This window comes from Microtus pennsylvanicus, chromosome 1, assembly GCF_037038515.1.
Source record: "Microtus pennsylvanicus isolate mMicPen1 chromosome 1, mMicPen1.hap1, whole genome shotgun sequence".
Lineage (NCBI taxonomy): Eukaryota > Metazoa > Chordata > Mammalia > Rodentia > Cricetidae > Microtus > Microtus pennsylvanicus.
Genome location: NC_134579.1, coordinates 176,539,775 through 176,551,936, shown reverse-complemented (window position 1 = coordinate 176,551,936; position 12,162 = coordinate 176,539,775). Strand labels below are relative to the sequence as shown.

Below are 12,162 nucleotides of genomic sequence, written 5' to 3'. Positions count from 1 at the left end.
ACAATCATGAAGACCTCACTTTGGATCCTTATCATTCATGTGTAATGCCAGTGTGATCCCAGCGCTCTGGAGGCAGAGGCAGGAGAATCACTGGGGTTGCTGGCCAGCCATTCTCACAGAATTGGTGAATCCCAGGCTCAGTGAGAGACATGGTCACAAAATATGATGTGGAGAAATAATTCAGGATGGTACTGAGCATGAATATCTGGTCTCCACACTTGTGTACCTATCCACCCTCACATAGTCAAGTTAAAAATAAGACATAAATATTTCCCCCTAAATTTATGATATTTTAATATTTTCTGGTAAAGACATGACATTCTGCAGAGTTAGTTATCAAAGTATAAATTGATGATGTTATTTTTCCATTAGGTCTGCCTGTTTGTCCTGAACTGGTAAGGGAACACATCCCTAAAACCAAGGATGTGGGACACTTTTTATCTGTCACTGGGACAGTGATTCGAACAAGCGTGGTGAAGGTCCTGGAATATGAGAGGGATTACATGTGTAACAAATGCAAGCATGTATTTGCGGTCCAGGCTGACTTTGAGCAGTATTATACCTTCTGTCGGCCATCTTCATGCCCAAGCTTAGAGAGTTGTGATTCCTCAAAATTCACGTGCCTCTCAGACCTGTCTTCATCTCCAGCCAGATGTCGGGATTACCAGGAGATCAAAATTCAGGAGCAGGTAAATGTTCAACTCAATGAGAAAAAATAACACAGTTGGGGGTGTTATTTTCTGCTGGAGTCAAAGGGCTGGGATTGGAGAATACAGCTTGGACACAAATTGCCCTGTGCTTTCACTTTATGGAAAATGAAAGTCAAACTTGTCAAACATGTATTGGAAACCATGAAATAACCATTGTGTTAGAGCACTGATGAGATTTTAGAACCACTTAATAATGTTAAAATTTAAAAGTAAATATTGGGATTAGAGACATGGCTCTGTGGTTAAGAGCGCTTGTTGCTGCTCTTGCAGAGGGCTTGATACTATTAGAGAAATGCAATCAGTTTCAAGTACTACTACATTTTGGATACATAGCATCTAGTTAAGCATGCTCATGTGTTATCGTTGTGTGTTTTCTTTGGCTAGGTCCAAAGGCTATCTGTTGGAAGTATTCCTCGGTCTATGAAGGTTATCCTGGAAGATGACTTAGTAGACAGTTGTAAATCTGGTAAGGATCACTTTTTAGATTTTGAGACCACATTTCTGTGTTGCTCTGGTTTGTCTTTAACTCTCAGACCTGAGTGGTCCTCAGTCCCCCCTCTCCTCCCCCAGCAACTGGGACTGCATGTAGCCAGCAAGAGTAAACTTTTGATAGTTTGTGTAGGAAGTTCTCAATAGTCATTTCTTTTTATTTTCCACAATATGACTGACAAGGGGATGGGGGCTATAAGTGTTTGCTCTGTGAAGAGTTGGGCTGGGGGTGGGAGGAACTAAGAGCTGAGGTGGGACTTACCAGTCTACCTCTGCTGCCTGACTACTGACAGAGCTGGAGCATAGGTCCAGACCCCTCATCCAGTGCTTTCTTCAGTGGGCCCTGCTCCACAGTGTCATCTTCAAGAGGGCCTAGTGGATTTGGTGGACAAATGATACAAGATGTGACTGTCAAATGCTACTAAAAGTCTTACGGGTACCTAAACAAAAGGAATTCTCTGTGCTGTGTGTGTTGACATCACAATAGAGTGATGATGATTTTGTAGATTAGTAGAGAATAATGTTTCCATATAATTTAATGAAACTGAATTATGTCTGCACTGAAATCTTAGACTATATTCTTTCCATTGTCATTAAAAATAAATATTAATACTTATTAATAATAAAGGTAAAAGCAGTCTGTTAACAGCTGGTGGTCTCTTTATGCACAGCTAGCTTCTAAAATCTTAGAAATCAGAAGGTAGAAATAGTGTAATCCGGGCACTCCAGGAAGTCACACCCCTCAGAGCAGTGAAGCTCATTGTGCTGATGAGGAATGGATCCCACTTCTGACATCTGCAGGACTAAAGCTGTTGGAGAAGGGAGGGGTACACCAAGGGTTTGGAATGTTTCAGTGGAAGAACTTAGTTAGAACTTAGTAGTTTGTATTTTAACAGTAGGAAAATGCAAAAATTTTAAATGAATGTTTTGTTACTGTGAACTTCACAGTTGCAGTGATCATATGAATCTGCCATTTAGTAATACTTGTATGTATGAAAACATTTATGTGTTTTTAAGTGCTCTGTAAATGCAAGATAATTTTAATATAATAATAACTAACTTGAATTTCCATTTATATGCATATAAGTAAATTTATAAATAAACCTAAAACTTTATTTATAAAATATTTATAAATAAGGGGGCTGGGGAGATGGCTCAGAGGTTAAGAGCATTGCCTGCTTTTCCAAAGGTCCTGAGTTCAATTCCCAGCAATCACATGGTGGCTCACAACCATCTGTAATGGGTTCTGGTGCCCTCTTCTGGCCTTCGAGCATACACACAGACAGAATATTGTATACATAATAAATAAATAAATATTTAAAAAATATTTATAAATAAGTATTTAAAAATATTTTATAAATAAATGAATTACCTGATCCAATTTATTTGCCCAAGAAAAGGGACAATAGGATCAACATCCAAGCCAATAATAATGAGATGGTTATTCTTGGCCAGTCTTCATTACTCTGCATTTTCTGCATAATCACTGTTTATTAAAGTCTGATTTTTACTAATGGATACTATATTTAAGTTTGTCATTTAACGAATGTGGGAAAACCTCAGTAAAATAAGAGGATATTCATATAAACTTATGAACAGTTGTTTTCACCTAAAATTTAAGAGGGAATGCAGTAAAATGCCATTATTCCAGATTGACTTTGAAAGGTATTCAGCATTGACTTGGGAAAACTCTCAGAAACACGTATGTAGAACACGCATTACCGTGCTTGTCCGCATTTAGCATTAAGATGCATTTAGCTAGAAATGTGTCTGGTAGTGTGTGTACTAATACTGCCATTTCTCTGTAGTCAGCACTAAGGAGCCTTTCTCCAGGAAATCAAAAGCTCTGCAGATTACGTATTATTCATAGAGATTTAGAGTGAAAAGCATTTTGTATCTTAAAAACATGTGATAATCTGCCTACCAGGAATAGGTTTTCCTCGGGTAGAAAGGAGCAAGTTGGTTGTTATTTTCTGCTTTGAAGTAGAGTCAGTATCCATTGATTTATTATTGTTCATTTCTTCACTGAAAAAAAGCAGGAAATTGTGGGTAAAATATTAAGAAATAAAATAAAAATGATCACATAAGAAACTAAAGTACATGCCAAACAACACAAAACTGTCTCCTTTCCTGATTCCTAGCTAATGCAGTATCACTTTCTGGCTGATTAGTCTTTAATATATATTTATTTATTTATTATCTATACAATATTCTGTCTGTGTGTATGCCTACAGGCCAGAAGAGGGTACCAGAGCCCATTACAGATGGTTGGGAGCCACCATGTGGTTGCTGGGAATTGAACTCAGGACCTTTAGAAGAGCAGACAATGTTCTTAACCTCTGAGCCATCTCTCCAGCCCTGGCTAATTAGTCTTAAACAAATCTACTACACTACTCCTGGTGAGGGGTAATAATTGTGTGATTATTATATAGCAGACTTCAAAAAAAATGATGACTTTTGACTTTATTTAGAAACAATTACTTGTTGGGTGGTTGAGAATCTGGGGTATTTTGCCCTAAACTTGCTAATTCCTTTTGAATGAGTGTGCATACTTGGAAAAAAAAAAAGGAGTATGTGGGTAGCTTATTTCTAATTTCTAGTCTTTTCAAATGATCTAATGCCAAGCCACCATGCATTATATTACCAGTGTACTTACACAGTGCTTTTCCTTAGGGGATGACCTCACTATCTATGGGGTTGTAATGCAACGGTGGAAGCCTTTTCAGCGAGATGTACGCTGTGAAGTAGAGATTGTCTTGAAATCCAACTATGTCCAAGTGAATAATGAGCAGTCCTCAGGGATGGTCATGGATGAGGAAGTTCGGAAAGAATTTGAAGACTTCTGGGAACACTATAAGTGTGATCCCTTTGCAGGTTTGTGACTAAGGACATAAGGCTCCTGGAGGCAGCTTATGTGCTGTGCAGCTCAGTGGCTTTATTCAAGTGCTGACATTAGTATCTCCAACAGCATCTTCCATTCAAGTCCATTTCTAACATTGAAATTTCTGCTGTGTGTGGTATGTCTGTGCAATTCTGCTGCATGATTGTGTATGCAAGTGAAAGCCAGAGGACAGTCTTGCGTTATTCCTCAGGAACCAGCACCTGTGTCTATGCCCCCCCCCCCCCCCCGCCGCAAGCTGCCTGAGTAGAAGGCTCTTAGATTTGTGGGTCAGTGAGCCCCCAGTCTCTGCCTCCTCTGTCCTGGGATCACAAGCCTATCACCATGCCCAGCTTTTTATGTGGATGATGGGGATTAATTAGACTAAGGTTAGCTTTTATGCATTAAATACATTGGTTTCTAGCATATTCTGAAATAAAGACAACTTGCTGTTAGCACAGAACTTTAAACTAGGGAGTTCAGTTTGAAAGACTGGAGAGGTGATGCACACAACACATTTTTCATCATAGCGGTAACTCTGACTGTGAGCTTATTTACCATGTGTTACATGAAATAATACATCATAGCCTTGGGTTTGTAGAGCATGGGTTTTTATTGGGGAAAACAACCCACAAGTGTCAAACATGAATTAAATCTTCGTTTTCATTCTTCTTTGGTGACATCCTGAGAAAAATATTTGCCTCCAATCTAATGCATATTATTCTCAAGTCACAAGCTGAACTAGACACTTATTTTGCAAAATAAGGCTTTCATTTGTCTATACGGCAGTTTGCTATTGACAGAGGTTCTGTCCCGCCCAGTACCACAATCGTTCAGTCCCAAAGAAACACGCAGAGGCCTACATTAATTATAAACTGGCTGGCCTATTAGCTCAAACTTTCTTATTAACTAACTCTTACATCATACATTAACTCTTTATTCTTGTCTGTGTTAGCCATGGCTTGGTACTTTTATCATCAAGGCATTCTTACCTTGCTTTCTCTGTGTCTGGATGACTACTGTAGGCTGAGTCTTTCCTAGTCCCAGAATTCTCCTGTTCTGGTCACCCTGCCTATACTTCCTGCCTGGCTACTCGCCAATCAGCATTTTATTAAAGCAATACAAGTGACAAGTCTTTACAGGGTACGAGACCATTGTCCCACAGCAGTTTGCTTCTATTTTGTGGGATATTTTTTTAATCTTCCATGTGTAATTCAATGATCTTTATGTGATGAGGGTAGAAAAGAGCCCAAAGATCTCTACACTATGGCTTTACTAAGCAAGCACTTTAAGAATCATACATTTTTAAGTGCAGTTTTAGATAGAACAGGTAATGTTTCTTTGGACCATGTTCATTACTTATTCATTCTATTGCCAGAGCTCATCTGCCTTCACTACACCATGCTCCACACTAGATATTTCCAAGTTCTTCATGTTGATGATTGAAGATGTCTTGTAATTAGGAAACTGTAGCTATCTAACTCATTTGTCAAAGGACAAAATAAGTGTAATAGTTAGGAAGACTAACCCTAACTATTAAGAAAATCAGAACCTTCTTCTTACTTTCCTAGATACTGATGTGTGTATTTGACCATTTTGAAGTTGCATGTATGTATCTTACAAGTAGAGAAGCTGTAGCCGAAGGGCATCTTTCCTTCCCAGCACAATGCTGTTACTCTTGGGTTTGACTTGCTTCTCGAAACTGTGGGAAAGGACTAGGCTAAGCTAAGCAGCTTTGTTCTGATCTGTGGGGAGCCCAGTACTTAGGTGCTAGATAAGAACCCCAAACATAGTACCTGGGTCTGCCCAGCCATTTGACCTCATACTATGCTGGTTCAGTTATCTTACATCAGAGTTTTTCTGTAAGGTAACTGAGGGCCAGACATTTAAGTAGGAAACTTGGCTGTAGACACCCTAATAACATGGTCTAAAGCTAGAAATTTAGAAGGAACTAAATTCATTGTGTTCCATGATAGAGCCGTGGAAAACAGGGCAGGAAAATTGAAGCTCTCGCCCAAGACAAATGCTGGGACTTATGTAGGTTGGACACTGTCCTCTTTACTGTTGGTTTATAGATTCAGTTAGCCGTGGGACCTGTGTCCATGCTGGATACTAAAACCTGCGCCCTTTACCATTGCAGTATGACTTCTGCTGGCATGTGATAGTTTTGGCTTAGCTTACCTGTTCTTACACGTTTCTGGTTTTTGTGTAACCCTTGAATTTTAGTCAGAATCTCAAATCTTTTTGCTTTAGAGCCCTGACCATTTTTTCTAGGCTTTCTATCTAGAAAGGAAAAGATTCCCTGTAGTAGTTAATGTTCTTCCTAGATTTACTGCATCTTCCTTCTGGTTCCCTTTTTATTGAAGGATTCCTTTCTTTGTATTCCTTATGTTCTGGGCCCATCACCATCGATTACTTACCACTGAGTTGATATGGAACCATTACCGGATGGGAAGTAGCTCAACAGTTTGTTCTGTTCCCCAAACTAAAAACTATTCTGATTCATTTCAAACAGTAGTCTTTGTACATGAGGCTATCAATGATGGGAAGGATTTGGGAAAGACTAATTAGAACCCTGTAGACTGATCAGACCAACAACTGAATAAAACACTTTATTTATGATATGCTAAAATGATTCCCAGATGTCGTGCTTTTATTTAAAGCACACAATTAGACTTCCAGATCTTCACCTTAGATTACTGGGGTTGTAGTTTGCAATGATCTTAATATGTTGTTACCATAATAACTTAATCCAAATAAAACAGTTTCCCAAACAGTCAGAACAAATGCCAAGTCAGTTTGCAAGGTGGATTAGCTTTACTTCTTTCTCTTGTACTTTCGGACGCTCCACAAGCTCCAGCTTACCTCTTTAACAGTCGCTGGTTGTTATAACACCTCATTTCTGAGTAGAAGGTAATTTTAGTGACATTACCAGAGAACATATGACTGTGTTACATTAACGGATAAGTCTTGACAGCTAAAAGTTGAAGAAAAGAAAACTCCTTTTTTTAAAATTTAGTATGACAAATTTATAGAAACTTGAGTAGGCAGCACCCAGGAGTGGGGGTGCGGGGGTGGGGCACTCTTTTCATGGCACTAAATTTAGAACCTTAAACAAGGTTAGTGAGATATGGTGGCATACTCTATAATCTTAACACTTAGGAGACTGAGGCAGGAGGATCGTGCATTCTCTTTGCAGGACCATCTCAAAACTGAAAGAAAGAAAAGAGCCTAAGTAAAGCTCTTTACCATTTGACGTGGCCGTCTTCGTCTGTTTAGATTGGCACAAAGCGTCTGTTTATAAGCAAATGGCCACAGGATCGGGAGATTTCTAGGAAAATTATTGATAACTTCTCTTCTTTCTCACTTCCCAGGGAGGAATGAAATACTGGCCAGCCTGTGTCCTCAAGTGTTTGGAATGTATCTAGTAAAGCTGGCTGTGGCCATGGTGCTGGCTGGTGGGATTCAAAGAACTGATGCTGCAGGAACAAGAGTTAGAGGTCAGGACCTACTGGCACATTTTTAGAATACTAACACAGAGGGGAAGAGATTCTTTCTTGAACAAAAGCTGCTTTTTGGGGGGAGTGGGTGGTGAATAAAGCATATGTTTGAAAATGACAAAATGAAGTACATTACTTTGTATGCTAACTTAATTTCTCATCGCTAGATTTTTCCTATAGCATATATCCATATTTATCAGAAGCTTTCTTTTCTAATTCCAGAAAGATGAAAGAAATCCCTAATTTTTTTTCTGTGACTATATACTACAAGCCTGTAAAGGCACCACAAAAATGACTCCCTATCTCAAAAAAAAAAAAAAAAAAAGAGTGAGAGATTAGACATGGTGTCTTGGTCTCCATCCGTGACTGCCAACTGCTGCTCACACTCTGCCTGCTGGTGCTCCTGCTGGTAGGCAGCAGTCAAGTCATCTGCCAGGAGTTGCTGCTGTAGGTCACATTCAAGCAAAGACTCCAAGTGTGCCACACTGGTAACAGAAAGCTGTGCAGCAAGCATGGCACACACAGGTTGCTAACCAGAGTTAACCCAAAGACAAAAAAAAAAAAAAAAAAAAAAAACTCTAAGCCAGGTTGTTAGCAGAACTCCGAGACCCTACAGTACAGCAGCAAATAAACAGACACATCTTAGGAACTGTGTATTTGATCACCTGTTATCTGCAAGGCACTTTGCTAAATGTTGAGCTTAAATAATTGTTTCTTATTAATATAATTAGAAAATACTTATTACTAAAGAAATTGATTTGTCCAATGAAAGTATCTACCACAGGACAGGTTATGTCTATTTGTGTTAAATGTGAAAATTGAGTAATCATTTTAAAGTAGACTTCACTAAGCTATGAAAATTTACATAAATGAAAGTGCACAATGATTTGACATATATAAAGCATTTACAAAATCCCCAACATTTAGAAGTACTTTGAAACCTAGAAAAACTTTGTATGGCTTATATGGATAGCTTTAATCATAGTAGTTTAGATTTAAAAACAGATAAAAATCAGAAAGTTGTTTTAAGTCAAGGATTTTAAAAATGTTAAGAATGGGCCTAAGCATCTGGAAATAGCACATACTCTACTAAGTCTTCAGTGTCACATTCAGTGATCAAAAATTGCTGTATTTGTGACAGCTATTTTTTCTAAGGATCTTCTCATTAACTGCTTCCTGAAGAGCCTTGCAGTAAATTTATCAAAATGCCATATAAAATGTTGGCATTTCTTTTTTTTTTTTTTAGCTATATGGTATTCATAGATCTTTTAAGAATTTTGAATCTTTACACCTTTATTTTTTTTCCTAGGTGAATCTCATCTTTTATTGGTTGGGGATCCTGGCACAGGTAAATCGCAATTCCTCAAATATGCAGCCAAGATTACACCAAGGTCCGTACTGACTACAGGGATTGGATCTACCAGTGCAGGTACTGGATGTGACAATTTTAAGTAAATTAAATTGACATTAATACAGAAACTAACAGTAATCTTCTTCTGAAAATTATCTGTTGTAGAATTCAAGTAGTTATTTAAGTTACTGCCAAAAATTGAAGGAAATATAACATCTGTTTTGTACTATTAAGGAAGTATCTTTAAAAAGTTCCATGTTTTCTGTTTAGAACTTAGTTTTATGTACGAAAATGTAAAGATGTCATTTTATAAAGATCTACCAATTTCAAATAAGGAAATTCATTTTACAGAATAAGTAGATAGCATATAGCTTAAGGCATTTTCATGGCCAACAGTGGCTCCTAATGACACCTTTTAGAGAGATTTGTTTATTTAGAAAACATATGTTCACATATGTACTAAGAGATTCTGTTCATATACTGTAATAATACTTCAGCAAGTATATTTAAAAGCTTTTACAGACAGACTATCAATATCTGGTTCTAAGTGACAGGAAATTTAGGAGAAATTATTTTTAAAATGTGTCTTGATGTTTTCTGTTTATGGTTTTGATTATTCTGTTCTTGTAAAAATAGAACTCTGGTTTCACAGGGTGTTGTTACATGTTAAGATAGCCAGCACTCGGGAGGCAGAGGCAGGCGGATCTCTGTGAGTTCAAGACCAGCCTGGTCTACTAGAGCGAGTTCCAGGACAGGCTCCAAAACCACAGAGAAACCCTATCTCGAAAAAAAACAACAACAAAAAAAAGATAGCCTCATTCTGTAGCCTCTACTCAGAGTTCTTATGAGATGCTTATAAAGGTCATCACAAAAGAAATGTCCCAGGAGTTCCATCTGAGGACTTTAAATACTGTATTAGTGACTGCTGCTAAGACGGGATCCGTGAATTGAGAACACTAGAAGAAGAGGAGTGGCCATAACGAGCACTGCTTGTACATTTTGAAATCTTTATGGCCCAGTGTGTTCTACACCCTAAAATCAACAAGACACTGTGTGAGTAATTACATGAAATGATTCCTGAGCAGTTAGGAAGAATGTCAAGAAACAAGCCCATGCTATCTTGCAGGCAACTAATAATGTCAGACTATTAATATCGAGGAAATAGTACAGTAAATGGCTATGGCTTCAAAGTGTCAATGATAAAGTGAATTAGCACTTTTCCCGCATTTTAAATGTCAAGATCAGAATCCAAATGCGAGAAAAAAGATTAGTAAAGATTTTACAATTGTAGAAACTTATTGCTACTTTCTACCACTCCAAAGATGCCATAGCCTTTCGTCATTCTTTTGAAATCCATTTAGAGTCAGGCTGCACATAGTTTAAGGTGTAGCAAAGGGGCCATGTTTGTGAAAAAAATTTTAATATAAATGTGTAGTTGTGTTGCAGGGTGTTGCACGGTATCACTATGGATTGCGGTAGAAAACCACACCATAGTCTTTCATTTCTTTAAATTTTATATTACTTTCATTTCTTTTGTGTGTGCATATATGAAGTTAGAGGAAAACTTGTGGGCATTGGTTTTCTCCTTTGACCATGTGAATCCTGGGTATTAAATTCATGTAGTCAGGCTTGGCAGCAAGCCTTTACCTGCTAAGCCATACTGACAGTCCCCCAAAGACTTTCTTAATAAAACTAGACCCTAAAACTATAGGGTAAAATAGTAGAACGTTAAGGGTCAGACAAGGTTATGAATGAGCAAATGCATGCATGCATACATACTTCCTCAGTTTCTAGAGTGCTTCCTTAACTCAAGGAAATGATATCTTCATAACCTACTCACCTAGCTCTTCAGTGGTATAAATGGGCAGAGGGGTGTGTGTGTATCTTTTCCCCAGACATTGCATTGTGGCATATGTCTTTAATTCTAATACTCCAGAGGTACAGGCAGGCAGATCTCTGTGAGTTGAAGGACAGCCTGACCTACTTAATAGGTTCAAAACACCTAAAGCTATATAGAGAGATGCTACCTCAAAATAAATAAATAAACAAATGAATAAAGAGGCCTGGGGATGTTATCTAAGCCTTTTAGCTATAATCCAGACATAATGTCTATAAACAAGGCTAAACAGGAGGGAATTCCATGCATGCTAATTTCTTAATTCTTTAGTTCTATTATTCATTTGTTTTTTAACTTTAAATTCTACAGAGTAGTAACATTTAAAATAATAGGCAATAATTTTATGTCTCAAACTTATGACAGTGAGCTATACATTTAAAAACTGACATAAAAACCTGAACATATAGTATTGCAAAGTGGTATTTATAATCAGGTAAAGACTCAAGTAAATTGTTTTACTTGGTGATTTTAGTTTTTACTTTTTATTTCTAACAAACTCTTCCTACAGTATTGATCACTTAACTCTTGTTTTAACATTTTTTCCTAATTGTAGTTAGACAAAAATGAGATTTTTCTTTTCAAATACTTAAGTCAGAAGTATTTTATTTTTAAAATCTGTGGACTGGGATATGGACAGTACTGTAATAATTTGGAGTATTGAATTTCAAAGTTTTAACATTTAACAAGACTTTTTTCACAAATTCATATTCTAAAATACACATGCCTTTCTAAAAAAACAAAAAATGCCTTTCCTTTCCTTAAAATGCTTTTAAAAGCACAGTATAAAAGCTTAGATGTGAAGGCACTGCATAACTTGCATCTTATGGCTGTCCTGCTTCCCATCAGCAAGGGTCAAAAGAAAATATTCTACTGTAAATTTAATGGAGCAAATCCTTGAAGTAGTTACTTCTCATTAAAGAAAATATGCTTTTGGCCCATTTATTTGGTAAGTTCCTTTCTAAAATTGCTCTTCAAAAAAATTGTCTGGAAAAGCTGTCTAGAACATGTCCAACTACAGATATGCCCTGATCTTATCACTTTAATGAGAAGCAGAGGATATGGGGTATTATAGCCATGAACAAAACTAGCCAGCTTATTAGGATAAAGCAAAGCAGACCTTTCTAAATTACCTTTCTTATAGCAACACCGCCGACAACCCAAGTTCAGAGTTTCTGTAAACTAAACAGCAGATCTTTTTGGCTTTTCAAGACAGGATTTCTCTGTTTAACAGCCTCCTAGCTGTCCTGGAACTAGTTCTATAACCAGGCTGGCCTTGAACTCACAGAGATCCACCTGCCTCTGCCTCCCAAGTGCTGGGACTAAAGGTGTGCACCACC

The 12,162-nt window shown here is 37.6% G+C and overlaps 1 protein-coding gene across 2 annotated transcripts in view; it reads left to right on the top strand.

The window, feature by feature from the left end:
* The window catches only part of Mcm9 (minichromosome maintenance 9 homologous recombination repair factor), an 80,397-nt gene that overhangs the window by 12,755 nt on the left and 55,480 nt on the right, over positions 1 to 12,162 (top strand). For both annotated transcript variants that reach the window (XR_012907476.1, XM_075945872.1), the window contains exons 3-7: positions 373 to 689; positions 1,095 to 1,176; positions 3,873 to 4,073; positions 7,452 to 7,577; positions 8,887 to 9,006. Coding sequence is in view for 1 of the 2 variants with exons in the window: in XM_075945872.1 (XP_075801987.1) it covers positions 373 to 689; positions 1,095 to 1,176; positions 3,873 to 4,073; positions 7,452 to 7,577; positions 8,887 to 9,006 (846 nt within the window). In the remaining variant the exon portion in view is untranslated. The remainder of the gene's footprint in view (positions 1 to 372; positions 690 to 1,094; positions 1,177 to 3,872; positions 4,074 to 7,451; positions 7,578 to 8,886; positions 9,007 to 12,162) is intronic.